The 20,807-nt window shown below is 41.1% G+C and overlaps 1 protein-coding gene across 2 annotated transcripts; it reads right to left on the reverse strand.

Moving 5' to 3' along the window:
- Positions 1-1,258: 1,258 nt before the first annotated feature.
- skic3 (SKI3 subunit of superkiller complex) lies at positions 1,259-20,736 on the reverse strand. 2 transcript variants are annotated; one of them, XM_032516969.1, is made up of 41 exons: positions 20,660-20,736; positions 20,268-20,368; positions 19,965-20,108; positions 19,685-19,776; positions 18,794-18,869; positions 18,536-18,682; positions 18,255-18,353; positions 17,633-17,741; positions 17,326-17,466; positions 16,743-16,841; positions 16,418-16,542; positions 15,761-15,847; positions 14,718-14,821; positions 14,434-14,560; positions 14,086-14,265; positions 13,775-13,899; positions 13,427-13,677; positions 12,574-12,676; positions 12,098-12,280; positions 11,796-11,943; positions 11,639-11,717; positions 11,339-11,400; positions 11,192-11,248; positions 11,025-11,093; positions 9,943-10,017; positions 9,551-9,692; positions 9,333-9,426; positions 9,099-9,176; positions 8,868-8,992; positions 8,376-8,499; positions 8,060-8,284; positions 7,485-7,557; positions 7,252-7,305; positions 6,876-6,987; positions 6,358-6,486; positions 6,155-6,279; positions 5,726-5,890; positions 4,934-5,086; positions 3,527-3,657; positions 2,645-2,768; positions 1,259-2,484 (listed from the first exon to the last, which is right to left on the reverse strand). In XM_032516969.1, exons 2-41 carry the CDS (start codon positions 20,355-20,357, stop codon positions 2,404-2,406), a joined length of 4,707 nt encoding a protein of 1,568 aa, XP_032372860.1. In that variant the 5' UTR covers positions 20,358-20,368; positions 20,660-20,736; the 3' UTR covers positions 1,259-2,403. The 2 variants fall into 2 exon arrangements, with proteins under 2 accessions (XP_032372860.1, XP_032372861.1); XM_032516970.1 differs by having other exon boundaries at positions 20,664-20,729.
- Positions 20,737-20,807: the final 71 nt, after the last annotated feature.

Consider the following 20,807-nt stretch of genomic DNA (forward strand, 5'->3'; position numbering starts at 1 on the left):
GATCTATGATGCTATGTTTGCTTGTTTGTCAAATTTAGATCCTGTTCCCAGAAACAAACAAAACAATCTGTGAACAAGATGCACTGCCAAAAAATATTCAGCTTCACACAATTTGTCATGTAGTGGACATTCACATGATCAGCAGTGCATCACTGCCACTTAGTGGGCCGGAAAAGAACTGTGTAGACTTTAAATATTTCACCTTAAATACAGATTACAAAATTACAAGCACGCCATCATCAATCTGTAGAAATAGTCCCAAAGCAAAACATCTCATTAAACACCAAATTAAAACATATTTTCTTAAAACATATTATCTTAAATCAGCACTGAGAATGAGTCACAGACAAATTATCAATACCATAAGAAACTTTTAGCTTACTTGCACAGGTGATTTTCGTTTAAAATGCTGATACGTGAATCAGCAATTTAGAACAAGTGTGACTCCGCCAACGTTGGGCCCCCATGCACTGTTAATATAATAATTAATATACAGTCTATGTGATGACCGCCCCCGAATTGCACTATGCACTGCTATGAGTGTGGGGTGTCACTCCCCGATGTGAGTCGAGTGCAGATTTGAGTTGCGCATGAGTCAGTTTGCGCCAAGTAGCATACAAGATGCTAACGAGAGATGTAATGTCAATACAGAATAAAAATGGACCTACTTGACGAAGTTCGTTCACAGCTGGCTACAAGTTAGCACCAAACACAACAAAGACTGTCAGTTGAATGGCGTTTTGAGCTAACGTTAGCAACCAAACAACCATAGAGAGCTACAACGTTTTTTGAAATGACGGATAGCTTAGCTACAAGCTAGCAATTAAACTCCCATCTGCACTCGACTTACATCGGGGAGTGACAAGGGGTAGGCTAATTCCTGAACATTTTCGCAGATTTTAAACTAATTTAAAAAAATTAAAATTAAACTCAAAATGTTAACACATCTCCGCACAAAGCAAAAATGGTCTGCTAAATTTAAAAACTTTACAATACTTAACTAAAAAGGTCTATGTACGTTTTGTATTATTTAATTCGCTAACAATTTGAAAAAAAAAACATTTTAATTAGTTACACGCCCGAAAAGGAGCTGGAAGTAACATATTTAATCCTACCCCTCAATAATTACATCATTAAAATTCAGTTGGACATGTCCAACTACATTCTAAAATTAAAATGTAAATTAGCTTAAGAATTTTGGTTATCTTACTGCAAATGTAACTGATACTCTTGCATTCAGGGGATAGTTATCTCATGGTATTAAAGCTTTACTGCGTAACGTTTTGATATAAATGAACGTCCGTTACATTCGAGCCATTGCCAAATGAGTTGCTACAAAGCTAATTGAGACTATCAACTCCACATACAGACCGTTAATACTATCTATCTATCTATCTATCTATCTATCTATCTATCTATCCACACACAGTCTATGGCTCCACACAACTCTCTGTATCCCTCAGTATGGCTATGTTTTCCCGCGCAGAAACTCGAGTGAAGATAATTACCTCTTCTGAAGAGTCCATGTTTTTTTTAATCCTCCGTGTCCTCCTAGCTACTAGCAACCGCGTGGAGGAGGGGGTGGGGGCGTGTGCGCGATCACGTAGGCTTGTATCATGTGGACGCGCCGACAGTGTTATTGTCATTACTTGTAGAATTCCTCGAATATAGCTGTACTAGTAGCTGTAGTTACTGAGCCTTTTGACTTTAATTACCACTAGTATAGCCTTGATGGGTTAACGTTAAATTAGCTACTTTAAGAAAATGGCATTCTATTGTAACCGATTTGGATTAGGGTCACAGATGTTAGTAACTTAGCTGTGATTTTACATTATATGCCAAAATATGTGAATTGTCAGATTCTCTGTCGATCCAGTATCAAGTACATGAGGATGTTTGACAGACAGATGATGTTAGTATTACATAGACAGATACTCCATGTTCAGTTAAAGCTCTGGGTGTAATCATACTCTTGAAAAAGGACTCAAAGTTTCCAAGCATGAAAAAAAAAGTTAAAATAAACAGATGAAGCATTGAAGTTCACTATAATGATCTATTGTATACTCTATTCTCCTTATATTGACAGATCCGCATGTGTTAGGATGCAAATCAGGATGAGAAAATCTTTTAGTATTAGGCAACACTCCTTTTATTTTAGCCTGAATGTGAACATTTCTTACTTCATTTGAAGTCCATTTTGAAAACGCTCATGATTTGGATATGTTGAATTGATTTGATTTCATGAAAACTGTATAATGTACAACAAAAGAATATTAGCCCCATAATGTCCAGTTTGATATTGCCTTGTTTAGCGAAGATACGCAGAAAAGCTGAGAGTAAAATTAAAATTGAAACCACTAAGCTGCATGATTTCATAGTGTTGCATTCGCAGACTTGCAAAATTCAGGTTGAAGGAGAGGCAAGCAGTGAATGAAACTCCAGCAGTCTTTGGTCTCCATTCATTTTGGCATGTTGCAAAAGGACCTGCAAAAAAATAAAAAATAAAATTAGTATGTTCACTATCAAAGTTGTGGTGAAAGTAAACAACCGATATGCACGTTGTATAGGAATTTCACATTAATATATTTCCGCAAAGAATGATTCAATTTGCGCCGGTGTAGGTCTGAAGCAGCTGTGTGCTCACATTCATTAGCTCCTGGTCGTTTTTGGCATGCAAGTGTCTGAGGAGGTACCAGCTGGCAACCTGCACCACTGTCACTGGGAAGTCTTGAGAGTAAACCAGCCTCTCCAACAAACGCCTTGTTTCCCTGCAAAAGAGACACACGGAAATGGGCAAATAAATAACATGAGCTGAACCAAAATTACAATTTCATTGTCTGGACGTCTCATTCACTCAGGCCTACAGTCAGGCTCAATGGTGTTTCAAGCCCCCAACGTTTCCTTCCAGGCAGCGCAGCGACCGTTGACTTCAAGGCACCTAACCCTAACCATTGCCTAATCCTAGTGCAGTCTAGGGTTATAAAACACCGATAAACTACATTTAGGAGTGGCATTTGTGAATGGTGAAATGAGCAGGAAACATGGTATGAGTATTCCTAATTCTGCCTGTGTTGATGTACATGCTAATTGGCTCTTGGAAACAAAGAAATATGGAACTGGATGGCTGCTGATCTGATTTGTTGTCCAGCTGAAATGAGCTAGTACTTCCTCTGAATTGACACCCTGTCTGAATCTCTACGCGTTCTCTTTGTTTTGAATACTGAATGATCAATTGAAACTTATGTCTGGTATGAAAGGGCCTGTTGATATTGTGATTATGCTCGGCACAGGGGAGTTCTTGCAGCATTTCTCTCAAGACAGATGGATGCATAAACCTGAACTTTCAGGCACCTTAAGATTCATTTAATAATTTTAGATTATATATTTCATATATGTTCTAGCCTAAAACACGCATGACATCGCTTAGAGCACCTTTAAGGATGGGATAATGACCCACACACCTGCAACGTGCACGTGTGCATACTAGCTGCTGCAGTGGAAACAGATCACAGTGAGAAGCACTGACCTAGCAGCCATCTTGGTCACATACTGGAGCAGGGCCTGGAAAAGGAGGGCCATAGGGGACGAACCCAGCTTCAAGACTTCAGTGGTGGCTTCTAGTATCATGTCTGTCCAGTCTTTTCTTGGGACCCCTGCCTGAGAGGTCAGATCACACAAGGTTAAGAATAAAACAAGCAAGGAGAAGCATATAAAAAAAAAATGATTATTGATCTACTAAACTTGTATTGTTGCTAACATGTACTGCCCCCACAGCAACTGGGATTTGCTCTCCTGTGAGCAGTGAACTAAAAACCCCAGATAAATCACAAAGGCAGCTTCTTGTCTTGGTTGATTTTCCACTTGACCTTTGGCCTGTTCTACCAAGCAGGATTTGGCGTTAACGAGGTAACTTTCAGGTTCAACCTGGGTTTTGTGTATCACGACGGTGGATCACTTGTTACCGGGTAAAATCGCCAGGGTAACTTATGCTGAACACCTTACTTGGTTGGGAGCAGGATTTGTTGGAGATTAGAGATCAACCGGTGTAAAAGCACCGCCTACTGACCAATCAAAACTCCATTGATAACGGTGTGAACGTTCTTAGAAGATCTGCTGTAGCTCGGTGCTCGGAGAGAGAAATGTGCGCTCATGAAAATTAAATAATTTAGAGACAGACAACCCTTTAACAATCTATGAGGGGCATTTTTAAGAAAGATCTAGATTTTAAGTGGAGGGAATTATGTATAGGCTATTTGTCGGTTATTGGTTTGAATTATGTTTTTATATTTATTATTTGCTCTCACAATCTCTTACCACTGCCAGGGTTGTAACTGAAATAATAGGCCAAGCACAAGTGTAATTATGGTCAGATCTTGTGCCTGACTGATGGGGAAGTGATATTGATAAGTGTTTCCTTCCTGGGTTAGGAAGCCTGTATTGCGTTTTTTTCTGTAAAACAGTGTCTGTGTTCTTCATATTTATGTAGAAATATAGTTTTTCTTCTCATGTAAAATATGCGGCTCTGGTAGATGTTTGCAATTGGTCGTGCTGTGCAAAAAGCACCTCAGTTATGTGAACGTGTGCGCCTCTGTATTGGGAAATCCTGGGTTGATTGAACTAGTTGATAACCACCGTCATGACACAGCTTGTGCAGGACCGCGGTTCTTAGGTTAAGTGAAGCCAGGGAACTGAAATAAATGCAGGGCACATCGATCTTGCTTCATAGTACAGGCCTCTTGGCTGCTGATCCAATCATTTTCTGGAATTATAGCCTCTATTTTGCAATGCCGTTACACTTGTAATGTCTAAAAAATATATCAATGGCTACAATATTGCAGGAAAAAAGATATCAGATAGTTGTGCTGTAATAGCTGTACTTTATCACCCTAAAAATAGGAATATTTTGGATGTTACATCCTACGCAGGAACTCACCAGACAGGGTTCTAGGGCTAGCAGGGCTAGCCGCAGCAGGCTGGCTACCTGGCTGCTGTGCAGGCCGAGCTGTGAGGCTAGCTGCAGACTCTGCCTGTAGGCCTGGACTGCCTGGACCAGCAGGCCCTGGCTACGATACACCTCCGCCAGCCACTGAGAGAAGGAGAGTGATTGGAAGGGATGAATGGGAGTAGAGGTGAGAACGTGAGGTTTACAGAGGGATGAGTGGGAGAGGAAAAATGAGAGATGAAGGAACAGGGGAATAGAGTAGAGGAGATTGAGGCAATGCAAGATAAAGATTAAAAGATACCAAAGGAAGGAAGGAAAAAAGGAGAGGTAAATACTTATGATTTTCTTACTGAAAAATAATCCTTTGCCTCTTGCTAGATGGCGCCCTTGGTTTTAAGAGATAGGCCTTAAGTAATAAGTCATTGCAAATCATTGTATTCTCAGCCCTTTGTTGAACAGAGAGCGCCATCTAGTGGGCTCAGAAAATAAAGACACTGGTTCACAAAGCTACATTTGGCCATCACTACAGTAAAGCTGGACAAGGATACAGACATATTTCTTTGGTGATGTATATTGTTCGAGATGAGAGATGTAGTTCACGAAGCAACCTCACACAAAACCTAATGTCGTTCAAATTGTGCATGGCACAATTCGAACCGGACCAAAAAACATTTTTTATCTCTTGTCTACTTCCGTTCATATTTTTTTCCAAACGATAGGTCCCATGGACCGGAAGTAAAAGGGCACGACTTCAGCTCTCTATTGAAATGAGTGTTCACTTACATGCCACGCCCCAAGGTTGGTGGGGTTCATCATCACTGCGTTGTTCAGTTGCTCCAGTACAGAGTCTGGGAGGGCAGTACCACCACTGGCCAAAAGGAGGCGCTGACACTGCACCTGTCTCAGTGACAGCATCACTGCTGGGTGTTGGGGAGAAACATTCAGCACCTGGGACAAAGCAGGCCGAGCATGACGAGCACAGAAAAGGAAAGATGAGGCCCCACACGTAACATTTACTACTCAATCTATAGTCTCGCTTTGCCAGACCCTCCTCCAAAGCGAGCCGGAGGAGTCTCGCTACTCCACATAGCATTCGGGGATGGGAGGAAAACGTGCTCTGGTTTATTGGCATTTCTTTAAACCAATCACAATCGTCTTAGGCGGTGTTACTACTACTGAGTTTGTGTGTGAAAGTGTGTGGTTATGTCCCACCTGTGTGCAGAGAGCTTCTGCCTGTTCCAGCTGTCCCCCCAGCGTGAGACCAGAGACTGCCTGTTGTAGTACCCAGCCTTCTAGAGTCTGGGCTAGAGGGCGCTCTATCTCTTCCACATTATGCACTGTGATACAGAAAGGTGTCCGTTATACACTCAAACACACATACAATACTAAACCCCATAAAATGCACACGCACACACCTTTCTCAGAAACCACTGACATGAGGGTTTGCTCCAGTCCTTGCCTGCCAGGAGCAGAACCTGAAAGATAACACGAAGTGTTTTCTGTGTGACAGGCGGCCATCAATCCCGCCCAGGCTGCTGGATCATCTGAAAGTAAGAGGAGAGAAGAGTGGAGATCACTCGGAGGTTTCACCGTAGGTGTAAGTTGGCTTTGCATTTATCCAATAAAATAAACATAAACACAGCTTCTCTGTGTCTCAAAGCTGCAAAACATAAAATTTACTAGGCATATCAGAGAACCCATTGTTTAGAAGAAGGTTCTCACAGTGGTGTACCACACACATTATTTTACTAGAAATATTCTAAATAAGAGAATTTATACAAATGTATTTCCTAATACTGACTTTTTTCTCACTTCTTCAAGACTGATTTGGCTTCCAAGACATCTTCTTTCGTCAATGTCCAATTATAAGAGGTTTTTTTTTGTGAGGTAGGTTGAGGCTTTTGCGTGTGTGTGTGTGTGTGTGTGTACGTACCAGGACAGAGCAGCACAGCTCTCTGCATAGTCTTCAGGGCATTTCTGTGACTGTTCTCTATGGAGTGTCTCCCATTAGCCAGCTGGTTCACTCCACTGTACAACAGCGCCCTCTGCAGGACACACGTTATGTCAGCTCGGTTTCATGTGCAAACACGGTGGCGTACACCAAAAATAAATTTTTGGATACTGACATATTTACGGTGAGAAAAGGATTAGACACAATATAATTCAAAAGAGGATCACTTAGCATTGAGTTTAATTTAGAATGGCGGTGAGGATATAGTGTAAAAACAACTACGAGAGAGAGAGAGAGAACACAACTGAGAAAAACACACAGAAGCCGTTTCAACATAAATATAAAGTCACTCTTTTACCTTTCCTTGGGTCATACTGGAGAGACAGGCAACATGGCCAGCCATCGCTCCGCCCTGTAATATACACCGCAGACCAAACCATGAACCCTTCCTCTCTAACTGTCCAGCAGCACTATACCAATGTAGTGGATGCAGTGGATGAGGCTGCTCAGTTCAATGTGAGCGACGATGACAGATTTCCTCTGTATGTGCTTGGGATGTGTGTAATGTTTTGTGTGTGTATGCAGCCTTACATTTGCCTTTCTGGGGTAGTATTGTGGTATCAGCCTGGACAACAGGGACCACAGAGATGGGTTTCCAGGATTGCTATAAAAAAAATTAAAAAAGATTATGTATATGCTTTTCCCATATGAATGTGTTAGAAAATAGTATGTTTATGACACTGTATGTGATGACAATCTCATCAACTAATTTGACCTTGCCCTGATCACTCTACAAAGATACTGCATACTTATTTGTAGTAGGTTCACCCTGTGTCAACTGTTTTTTTTTTAAATAGTTTGATAGAATACACTGTAAGCAGACAAATCTGCGTATGCTTTATAAGAGTGGAGACATTTCTATCCAAAACTGACCCAAAATTAACAACAGTAAATCCAGATGACACATGCAATCAAACAGTCATACTATCTCCCGTCATTTGTGCAAGTCTCCATAACCAGGGTGCAAAAGGCTCAGTAAGTCTGCCATTCAATGTCAAAAATACAGTTAGATGACCGTTTAATTGGTCATTTTAAAAGTTAAATTAAGTAATTGTAGGGCACGTCACATCAGTAGGCTACTCAAAACAATTGAAATAAGCAATTACCTGTGTACAGCCCTGGAAGCCTCTCTTTGCACTGCGCTGTAGTTGCCCTGCAGGGCGAGCAAGGCGCAGGTGAGCAGACACCGCTGCTCGGTAACTTTCCCTGAGACTGAAACATGTTTCAAAAGCTCAGTCAGGGCAGCAGCAGCTAATGTGGCATCACTGTGGACCAATCCCAGGGCACATAAACACAGCAGGGACTCTGCAATTGGCTCCTTTAACATTGAGCTGCAGCAGCAGAAAGCAGACATATACATACGTTTAGCTTGGAAGTAAGTATTAGTATAATTATCTGGTCCAGACAACACAGTGTACTCACCATTTAAACAGCAGAGTCTTGGCTGAGTCTAGGTTACCCTGCCGGTGCTGAAGCAGCGCCAGAGCAGTCAAGATGTAAGCCTTTTCCTTCTCAATGGAAGCCACCGCCAAGGCACGTTCATAGGCTACAGTACACACAACACTATTTAGTCACAGTCTCTCTGGCAATACATCAAAGAAGGTTCTCAGTCATCCAAGTCATGGTAGTTCTCTGTAAAAAGCAAAGGCAAGTGGGCTTGCTAGAAGTTCTTGAAGACGTTTCGCCTCTCATCCACAAAGCTTCTCCAGGCAGGTGACACAACCCACCAGAGGTTAAACATCTGGGACTCCCCACTAGACATTTAGAACTGAAGAAGCCTTTTGGATGAGAGGCAAAACGTCAAGAAATTGCCCTTGCTTTTCGGAGAGTCAATGTGGCAAGCACACACAAATACAATCTCTGATAATATCTTATAATAAAATCTCAGATTTTTGTGTGTCTCCCAGTCCTCACCGTTAATGCTCTCTGGGATGAGTCCGGCCCTGCAGTATGCCAGAGCCAGCCCAGCCAGATCACTGAGCTCCTGCAGTGGAGTGGAATTATAAACACGCACCGCCTCCTCCAACTGGCCTGAGGTGCTGTAAAAGACACAGTGGGACAAACAAAGAATGGAGTTTGAGGTATTTTTTCTAAGTATTATCAAACATTGTCACAGGACATGTTAATGAGACAGCTGGTTGTTACCACAAAGCACGGCCATAGCTACACAGAGCAAAAGCCAGTTGTTCTGATGAGGACATGGACTGAAGCAGTTCAACAGCTCTGGGGAAAGAGAGTTAAGATTTAGAAGGGGATTTGTATACAAATATATGTACTAAAGTGTGTGATATTGCACTAGTCCGTATTGGGGTTTAGATAAAAAATTGCAAATAATTGTGTAGCCCTACGTTAGAGCTCAGTTTCTTTTCAGACAAACACCTTTTGTAAGCCTGTACGGCCTGCCTCTTCAGCTGCAGATGCTCATTCATGTAGCCCAGCATAATGAAGGCATCAGGGTCAGACTGGATCCTCTCTTGGAGGGAGGCAAAGGAAACTTCATGTCACACAACGTTCGTCTCTAACACATGGCCCAAATATATTAAAGGGATTTGTAAATCTTGCATGCACATCAACACACAAATAGATGCTGACAGTACCTGTGTACTTGCTGAGTGCCACCTGAGCAGCAGAGATGGCGTTCATCTGGACTATGTTGTAGCGATATAGTTCCGAGTCTCTGTTGGTCTTATCAAGCAGAGTGGAACATACCCAGAAGGCATAACCCTTCACTCCCTCCATCTGCCGGGGAAAGATCGTGAAAGAGCATTAGAGAGATGTAGTTGAAGAGAGTGAAAAAGCAGAAAAAGGAAAGGAACACACATCGTTTCATTGTGGTATCATTCCTAATTACTCGTTAGTAGTAACAAAAGGCTTGTAGCTGAAAATGTACCTTAGTGACAGAGAAAGTTGATGCAAATATTAAACTATTAGCAAGTTAATGAGTGGGTACTACAAAAACAACCCCAGGGGTTTTTGGGAGGTCACGCACATGTGTGCTGAGTTCGGTGGTGTGCCTGAAAAGATCCATGGTGTCATAGCTTCCCACTCTCTCTGCTATCAGCGCCTGGTAGGGGGACAAATGGACAAAACAACTTAATTTAGACAGATAAATAGAACAAGGACAGAAATCCCTTCAGCTGCTTTCACATAACATCTGGTGGCTCCGGTGATTTTTCGCAGAATCATGCGGCAGTTTGAGTGTTGCTTAAACGTCACTAGTGTGACGTCTTGTAGTGGCATTTTACTTCCCAATGTAGCACAAGTAGACTTTATGTTTCACAATTAGTTCTTCCATCAGATTGTTTTTAATGATCCTGACATTTCCGACCGTACCTGAAGGCAGCGTCATTTTCACGGAGAAAGAGAGAAAAGAACCACAGTGCAGGGACGCTCACAGCGGCCTTAAAAACGGACTGACAGGTCCGACTGGCGGTTACATGATTGGCCATCGCAGCGTGACGTCAGGTTGCATTTCTCGAAAAGTTGAATTCATCTCAACTTTTTATCGCAGGCCCCTGCAGCTCCCACTGCCGGAGGACGCTTTGTTAAACCAGCTTTATGAATACCACCACTCTGATCTTACTCCAATCAAACCTTTTACACTATATTTCCACTATGAACATACCAACAGAATCAAATTACAGTCAATATGACCCAATAACATCATATTTCTTACCTACCACCAGACTATAAACCATTGCACTGTTATATTAAATTTATATATAACTGATTGCTAAATGAATACAAGAAATTGTTTCTTTTCTGTACTCATTTTACATCTGTGAACATAAACACATCATGAGGCCTCTGATCCAGCTTACAGGTCTTTCCTATTCCTTCCCATTACCAATCACTTGTACCATCCGAAGTACCACTAATTATCCTTTTAGTTTTACTGTTGGATTTTGCCTGATGTTGTGTCTCACATGTGAGCATATACAGTACAGGAAACATATGTTTATGCAATAAAGTAGCCTTAACCATTGGACACAATTATTATACCAAGTGTCCATTTTCTCAACACAGTCAATTAAAGTGACCGTTAAACATTATCTTCCGATGTCTTTGTACCTGTCCAATCCAGCAGTTGACATAAAGCGGCTCCAGCGACTGGGCAATCTTGAAGGCCTCGTGTGCAAGCTAAGAAAATAAGTATATGTCAAAGAAATGCCAAATGACAATTATGACAAATATCAGATATATATAAGAAAATGTATAAGAATATTGATCACACATACCTCTATATTGTCCTTTTTCAAATAAAGGGTACCTAGGTTGGTCCAAGCAACAACATTCTGTACACAAGTATTAGAAATGTTCAGAAGAACATCAGAATAGTTTCTAAGAATACTGGTGAATCAGCTGAACAAACATGCAGTACATACATTTGGCTCAACTTGTATGGACTTGATGAAGCAATGTTGCGCCAGAGCGAAGTTCTCGAGATCTGATGTAACAAAAAGAAAGAAAGAGACAAGACAGAATTACAGCAGTTCCTGTGACAAATAAATAAAATTAAAAAAACTAGTTGTATTCATCAGAGATAAAAACTAAGTAACATTTTCTGTCTGCCTATTTATTTCATACTGAAGATTTATTTTCCTTTCTAATGCATCCAATATCAATACGTCCATAAGATGGGGTAGATCACAATTAGTCACAAGAATGAGGTAGCATATTATTACCTTTGCTCATGGAAATCACTCCCAGGGCATTCCAGTAGCTATTGGCCCCACTGTCCATCATAATAGCCTTTTTTAAACACTGAAAAGAGAATATAAAACTCTTAAAAGACCCCCTTTGAGAGGGAACAGTACAAAGCTGCAAGCTTATGTGAATTACCTGCTGGGCCTTCTCTAGGAGCAGAGATTGGGAGTTCTGATCTCCCTCATCAGGTCTGTGTATGCTGGACTGGCGGTAGTAGTTGAGTCCTAGGTCATACCAAAGGCTGGGAACCTCAGACATCATCTTCAAAGCACGGACATAACACCTGCAGGCAAAAACATGCGCTTAATGTTCAGTGTTCAGAACCTTTTCCAGGTCAACAGGGGCAGACAGGATACCTAATGGCAAAAAACACAAACAAACGTATAATTTGACAGAGCAGCTTGGAAAACATCTATGCCTTTTGTCTGTGGTCTTACCTCTCACCAACTCTGAGGGTCTGGGCCTGGTTCAGTGCTTGGCTCTGGGTGTTGGTGTCTGAACCAGCCAACAGGGCGGGCACCAGGACCTGGGCTCTGTTTGACGACACGGTGCTGACTGCGGTGCAAGCATCTCCCAACAGCTTCCACAAACAGGACAGGTCTGGACGCAGCACCACAGCTCTGAAGTAATAATAGCAGTATAGGGAATATTAGTCAAAATAATTTAAACTCAATTGAGGATTGCATTGTTGCATATTGAATTGATTTGCAAATTCCAAAATGCATTTACAAAATGCATGATGCAATTGTACATTAAATTGCCAATTGCAAAATGCCTTGTCATTCAACTGAAGAGGCCAACAAAAACGTTCATACTGAAGAGCACTGAAGTGTTAAACAATCAATTCATGAATCACAGACAAAGCCTTGTTTCTTTTTAAGATTATCAAACTGAACTAATGTCTAGTCCTTACCGGAAGAGGTTCTGTATGGCTTGCTGAATCAGGTCAATGGCTCCCCCATCTCGGCAGTCTTCCATTAAACCTTTTGCCAGAGACAGCTGGCACTCACCAAGACCTGAACAACAGATCATACCAATCTGAGTAAATGGCCCTGGTTCAGATATACCGTACGTAGGGCTGGGGATCACCACTGATTTCTCAAATCAATTAGATTCACAAAGTCTCAATTCAATGACATTTCCAATTAAAATGTCGATTTGGGTTATTTCCGTTGCAAAACCAATTTAGCTTGGATATGAAAGAGATTCTACAATTGTACAAGGGCGACCTCAAACCTGCTGTAATATTAAAAGTATTAATGTTTACATTAAAAACTGACCCTAAAGCATTTACATTAATGTACTTTTTATTCAGAGTGCAACTCTACGGCCAGTGAGTTTTGAGTGACATTTCATACAGATACAGTAAGTTGCAGAGACCCCTTTTCAGAATGGCCATGCCAAGTTTTCCCTCGCCAAAATATCTCGCCAAAATCTTTGGAGAGCTATTTATATTCAGTATTCAAGTTTCATATGAAGGAATCGATATTGGATCATTGAAATCAAAATCAAAATCGAAAAAACATGGATGAAACTGGCAAAAACGTTGAAAAAAGTGACAAAAATGTTGAAAAAGTGGTAAAAACATCAGGGGAAAAGCAACTAAAGTGTTGAAAAAGACAAGCAAAACATTTTGAATTTTAAATTGACACAGAAACACAAGGGTTAAATTGGAAAAATCTTTTTTTGAGATATATAATTCAGAGGTATGCAATACAATAAAAAGGGTAACAATAAAGTGAAGGCCATGTGATACAAACACCTACCTTTAAGAGCAGGAACATAGTCCTGCTTTGCTGTGATCTGCAAGTACTCTGCAACTGCCTCTCTGAACTTGCCCAGGGTCTGTTTGATAGCAGCAGCCTGGTAGACACTGTAGATGGAGGAGGGCTGGAGCTGATGGGCCTTACCAAAGGCCTTCAGAGCTGCTGTGAAGCTCCGGCGGTTCAAGTACGCCTCGCCTAAACACTCCCAACACACCCAGTCCTCGGGGTCTGCTCTCAGAGCTGCCTGCAGACTATAAAGATGAATTACATGGTCAATGTTTATACACTTTAAATACCTATGATAATGTAGTCAATTTTACTGTCTGAAATTTGACATCTTGCTCTTACTCAGCTACAGCTTGTTGATGCTCCCCAACCTTCAGGTAGTACAGACCTCTTCTCATCCAGGCCCATTTCGCTGACCCGGGAGTGGCTTTCTCAATCACTGACTGGAGAATCGCTAAGGCAGTGTCCTATGGCATTTAGGAAAGAAAAGAGGAAAAAAAAAAAAGGAGGATACAGAGAGCAGCATGTGGAGGGTCAAGACTAAAGAGACGCACCTGTAAGGAAATACCCTAACCAAGTGCCAACACCACACATGCCAGTTCTAAACGTTTTGGCTTTTTGAAGTGTGTCTGTTCGCCAACAAATCCACTTACCATGTCGTCCTGCTCCATGCTGAGATCCACGGAGGCAGCTCCAGACTCCACATCATCGTTGTCCATCTCAAAGGCCTTCTTATAGCAGCCTCGTGCCCGGCCATGATCATTTGCCACCTCCCGGTAATAATGTCCGAGGTAGCGGAATACACAACCAAGGTGTGGGTCGAACTTTGCGGCCTGAAACGGACACGTGAAACTTTTCAATCTAAGATTTCAGTCAGCTCCTTTGACACTAATCTTTTAAAGACTGGACCGTCAATATTTTAGAGACAGCACTAGTTCTTTAAATGAACATGAAACAATCTTGCAAAATAATTACAGAATTTCAACAATAATTGTACTAACCTTGAGAAAATGTGTGTGGGCTTTGCTCCGGTCCTTACGGGTCTCTACTCCCATGTCCCAGTAGAGTTTTCCCAGTAAGAAATAATACTCTCCACAGTCTGGGCTCTGGCCAGCCGCCTTTAGGAAACTAAACAACAGAAGAGGAAGAGAGAAAAGTTCCTCCAGGAGAGCTAAGCTTTTTGCACCACACAAATGTATGGTTTGATTTTACCTAGGTTTGAGAAAATTAAGTGTCACAGGTTAAAATTACACATGCACACAAAAGGAAACACACAGTTTTTTACCTCTCCTCTGCCAGCTGTTGCTGCCCCTGGGCCAATTGTGCCAGTCCTCTCAGTACCAAGCCCTGGGGCAGGTTCGGGTTAGAGGCCATCAGCTCTGATGATACCTACGGAAGACACAATACTTTCATTTACATCAATATATCTTGACTATCATTTCTTCGTTTCCTGATATTAAGAGAAGACAACAATTTATCTCAAGCTGTTATGAGATTCTGTAAATTGCCCAAATGAAACACAAACCTGTACTCTTGTCTGGTTTTTAAATTATGTTATCAATGTGTGTGTATTATTATGTTTTCAATGGGTTTTTATATATCGTGCTGTTCTCAGTTTTTTCTTCTGTTTCATAAAAGCCCTTCTAGGGACAGATGTTGCAAACTAGCATCCACTATAAAGACAGTGATCATGGGCGTCGGTTTGTTTGAAATGTGGCGGGGACAGAAACGCATTCGGAAGTGCATTTTCAGAAGTGCTGGGTAGGGATTGACGCATTTCTTTTTTTCTCTTTCGTACAGGTCATGTTTTGAAAGACGCTTTCCTGTAGCTTACTAATGTAAATGAATACAAATATATACAAAAATGTGATTATGTCCGACACGTTTTATGAAGAAGAAAGCCTTAAGTTTTCTCAGAGAGAGGAGCTACGGAAGGAAAGAAGCGTGTAGCCAGCGCAGCAGCAGAACGGTCCGAGTCTAGGCCCGCCCTGTGGGGATAGAGACATTTTGTGGATTTGTTGGCATCTGTCGCTCAAAAAATATGTGTTATGAACGAAAAACAAATTTGGTACAACATGACTCATGACAAAATCTGATAGGTACGCGTATGCACCGTCCCCACCAAAATCAATGCCTATGACTATGATACTTGCATCACATAGCTATTTTCAGTCAGTCTGTCTATCTGTCCCAACCACGTAAACCATGAATAAATAACCAATTTACACATTAAATAAATACTTTACTACAATACCGTGTTTCCTATAGTATCATTCATTAGATCTGACATCTTTACAGACAGAGCTCAGTAGGTAAAAGGTTTTCAACCTTAAGTGCTTCATCAACTTGTCCCTTGTTAAGGTATGCACGTCCTCTCAGGGAAACTAGAGCTGGGTCCTTTTCTGCATCCGGGATCTAAAAGAACATCATCATCAAACATAGACATGATTACTTTGACATGACGTGGCGCTACACTTGTTTGTCCAAGGTTACAACGGCAAAATATCTTTATACTAAACCCAGAATAAATAAAACACGTTAATATGCTGAATGACTTAATACCCAATTATCTAAGAAAGAATATTCAAACCTACAATACATACAATATGCTGAATAAACAGAGTATCAGTCAGTTGGGAGCTGTTCCGATACCGTTACCAGTTTTGAAAATGCCTCTGATACGGTCTAAAAAGCTACAATCAGTATCAGCAAATATGCGAGTCTATGCACCGATACGTTGTTACGTAATTTAGCACCGGAAAAGATACAAACTCCAGACAACAAGGAGTAAGTGCAAGTACATTAGCTCTAAATACGACAAGCTACAAAGAGCCAAATGAAAGTGCTACTGTTAGCATTTTTTTTTTTTTTTTTTTTTTAAATTAACCAAGGTGGAGTTGGAAGAGATGTGTTTTTAGCCTACTTCAGAAGACGGGGTATTATACTATTATACTATTGGTATTGGAACATCTCTAATCACATCACCTGTGAGAATGTCTCCAAAGCCTGGTCTGCAGCCGCTTCTCCTCCACTCCTGGCTAAAGCTTCTAGCTTCAGCCTCAGCAGTTTGACCCTCAGCTCCTTGTCTCCGCAAACACACACTGTCAGACCTGATAGAAGCAGACACACTAAAGTTCTTTATCTACTTCAGGGACTGATGATTACTGCCCTTTGAACATGGGGGGGTAAACATCCTCATTTCATACACAACTGTTTTTTTGATGACGTCTGATTGGACATATTCGTTGGGATTAGCTAGATCAGTGATTACATCTGGATGACGTGGTGACATACAGCAGATTAAACATACCTTGGGAGCATGACATTGCACTGTCTGAGTATCTCTGCATTTTAAACTGAGCTTCAGCCAGACTGCACCATCCTGTGCTGGAGCTCATTTTCTTTAACCCTAATAAAACAGAAGAGACAAATCACATGTAGTTTGTACAACAATTCTAGATTACAGCAGTTTAATGAAGTGCTTGGCTAAATCCCAAGTTTCCTGTTTTGATATCTCCTCACTCAAACCTTAGGTTGTTCTAGTCCTCCTCAAAGCTCTTACTCCTGCCTGAGAGGAGCAAGGACCGAGATTCGAGGAGGGATCTCTGAGGAGCTACGAGCGAGGATACACAAGAGCGCCTGAAAGCCGTTGCTAACTCCGCCCATACAGCAGACAACTTCACGTGACACTTCAGAAGAAAAGACGTCTCATCGCTCTAAAACACATTTCCTCGTTTCCTCTCTCCTCGTATGATTCCCTCAGATGTGAGGAAGGTAAGCATGTGAAGGAACCGGGTATGCCATTTAGAAACGTGGCCCATGTCCTAGTATCAATGTTCAGTTGCCTTTTACATTAAGAACAGAATTGACTGTTTGTTGATGCACAAACTTGCCTTGTGCAAGGTCCTTAATGGCATCTTTAAACCTTCCTTCTTGCAGTGCTTTGGTTCCCAGGCCCAAGTGACCCAATCCGTTGTCAGGGGCCAGATCCAGGAGCAGGGAGAAACAGCTAACTGCATCCTCATTCAAAACACCTTCAAATAAAAACACTGCATGCATTAATAAAGAGACTGAGAGCAAAAGCTAAAAATTCCCTTCAATGCTTAAATATGACTTCAGCAGAATATAATGTGAAATCTGTGAATCAATCATTACATTCTGCGATTTTAGAGGAAATGGAACAAGAAAACAGTATGTTACCTGTTTTGAGGTAGTAAGAGCCAAGGACTTCAAGAGGATAACTTTGGTTGGGGAAGAGGGACAGCATGGACTCACAAGCCTGTTTTGTTTTAGCTTCCTCTTGTGGCAGCTACAGTAAGAAGAGTCATGATGAGCAGCTGATTAAGGACATAACTGCACAAGGAGTCATCAGGTGATGAAAATGAAAACTTTCTAAGTGTCCCTGAATTTCTGTGGTTTTAATTTCTTTTATTTGATGATCATAAAAAATAACCACATATAACACTGCACAGAAGGCCAACCTTAAACATCACAAAGGATAAAATACAATAAATTCCAAAGGCTGATTTCCATTGTGCTCCTCTAGTAAAAACACATATCACGCCATAAGAACTAACAGCACAACAAAACAAGTGCAGACAATACAATCCAAATATAAAGCCGGTGGCTATGTAAACATGTTTTTTTTTTTCTTTCTTGGTCATAAAAGGTTAAGACATTTAGAATTGAAATTGAGAATGCTACATAGTACTTTATAACATATCTTTAAGGCCACTTTAAACAAGTTTCAGATTTGTGGGCAGATTGTTCCATTGTACTCCTGCATTGCTGTGGTGACAGACATCAGAAAAGGTGCACTTACTTTAGAAAGGCATTTGACATAGGCAGCTGAGAGCTTCTTGTGTTCCTCTCCTGGAACAGGTTCCACGAGAACCATGGCCTTTTCAAATGCTGTGATTAACTGAACCAACAAAAAAAAATTGTTACCAGATGGTATTGAGATATGTGCACTAAAATCTGCATTAAGAAAAACATATGATCTAACCCTTTAGCGCTAGGAGATTAGTGATGGACTTGTATGTGTGGCAAGGTGTTTATACACAAAAGGAAACACTTCATGTAACTGAGCTTAAAAAGTCTTACATGCTGTTGAGTTTCATTGTCCTGCTCTTCCTCATTAATGCAGTCTGAGAGGAGTTGCGTCATCTGTTGCCATAGCTGCAGTAGCTCTTTCTTATCCACAGCCTCTTCCTCCTTCACCTGAATGAGCTGCAGCCAAACCTTTGCCAACTATGTGCAGACATACAAATACAATTAAATGTGTGAAAAGAACAAAAAACAACAGTGTCCCCCCCCCCCCCCCCCCCCCCCCATTGAACGTGTGTGCCTTTAATTACATACCTTTAAATATTCTTTTTCAGACTGATAGATTTCTGACAGCTTACTGATCATCTCATAACATTTATTTTTGTCAGAGCTGTTAATGGAGAACATAGTGAGAATAAAGCATAGCATCACACATCAAATATGTTAAAGGTCCCATGACATGGTGCTTTCAGATGCTTTTATATAGACCTTAGTGGTCCCCTAATACTGTATCTGAAGTCTCTTTTATATAGGCCTTAGTGGTCCCCTAATACTGTATCTGAAGTCTCTTTTATGTAGATCTTAGTGGTCCCCTATTACTGTATCTGAAGTTTATTTTATATAGGCCATGGTGGTCCCCTAATACTGTATCTGAAGTCTCTTTTATGTAGATCTTAGTGGTCCCTAATACTGCATCTGAAGTCTCTTTCATATAGACCTTAGTGGTCCCCTAATACCAGATCTGAAGTCTCTTTCCCGAAATTCAGCCTTGGTGCAGAATTACAGCCACTAGAGCCAGTCCCACAATGAGCTTTCCTTAGTATGTGCCATTTCTGTATCTGTAGCTTTAAATGTTATTGGGGGGGGGGGCAAGATGGAGGGTGGGAGTGTGGCCTTGACCAACTGCTGGGCAGGCCAAATTTTCTTGGCGAGCTTTCATTTTCTCAAAGGTAGAGTAAGATACCTGGGGCTCGGTTTTACACTTATCGCCATATCTAGCCACCGGGGGGCCATAGGCAGGCTGGGGGAACTCATATTAATGTAAGTGAAATTTTCATGCCATGGGACCATTAAACCTGTCAAAACTACAGCATCTTGCAAATACATCAGGAGTAGAGAACAAGCTAATATTAGCTAAATCATCACAATTTCATTTACAGTTTTAAGAAACATCCATAAAAAGGGTTCTTCCATACAGTACATTACCTTGCATAAAGCTCAACAAGCTTCTGGTAGATATTAGGTAGCTCAACTTTAAAATCCCACTGATCAGTTTTTTCATAAAGATTTGCCAAGCCCTAAAAAAAAAAAAAAAAAAAAAAAACTTTATAATTGCTGCGCCTGGGGACAGAGAGGCAGTATAATACGCAATGTCCCACAACACAACAGTGTTAATTATCTGGTTTAACTAAGTGATGCATATCAGCAAAATGAATTATTCTCAGTGTACGGCATGCAAAGTATGTAAGACATTTCCCCAGCTTACCTGCCATGCCAGAAGCTGCTCAGGCTCCAGCTCCACAGCTTTTTTATAGGCTGTCTGGGACTGATCTGGCTGCTCGAGCTCACTGGCTGCCAAGCCGATGAATACCCATGCATTATAATTGTTCTTCTCAAGTTTCAAAACAGCCTAAAACCACAGGGAAGAGATCACAGTGAGCTACATAACGTCTTTGTTGGAGAGATCCATTGGCTCATTAAGTACCCAGACTCCCCTCGGAACAGAATGCATGTGAACAGCCAACACCTAATTGATCTGTAACGTTAGTATGAATCGGAGATACTTTACCTTGCAGTGTTTCAAAGCCTCTTTGAACTCTTTGTTTTTGATGGCCTCTCTGGCACTCTTTAGAGCTGCTTTGACTTCTTTATTAGACATCTTGTAATTATCTGAGTGAAACAAAAAAAACATTGTCACATCACGAGTCCCAAATAATAATTAGCCCACCGATGACTGAGGCAGCTAAAGTTGATATTAACGTGTTAGCAGTGCTAGCTAGCTAAAAAAACCAAACAATGTAGCGTTAACGTTAGCTGTGAGCTTCTCAGAGCATGTAAACTATCCAACTTTACAATGACAACTGGTTTCAAATATTCATTGATACATAACAGGTTGTTTATTCATTTAATTGAGCAGTAAGCCACGCAGGTATTGCATATATGAGACAAATGTTGGGGCACCTACTGTTTACTTTGACAACTTCTGCTGCTGTCGGGTGACACGGAAGTGAAAGAGTTCCCACACCTCCTCAGGATTTTCAAAATAAAACTACTTTCACGTAAACGTGTTCCATACAGTCTGTGGTGTGTATGCAGATGTAAGCAAAAA

Source organism: Etheostoma spectabile, chromosome 5 (genome assembly GCF_008692095.1).
Source record: "Etheostoma spectabile isolate EspeVRDwgs_2016 chromosome 5, UIUC_Espe_1.0, whole genome shotgun sequence".
NCBI lineage: Eukaryota > Metazoa > Chordata > Actinopteri > Perciformes > Percidae > Etheostoma > Etheostoma spectabile.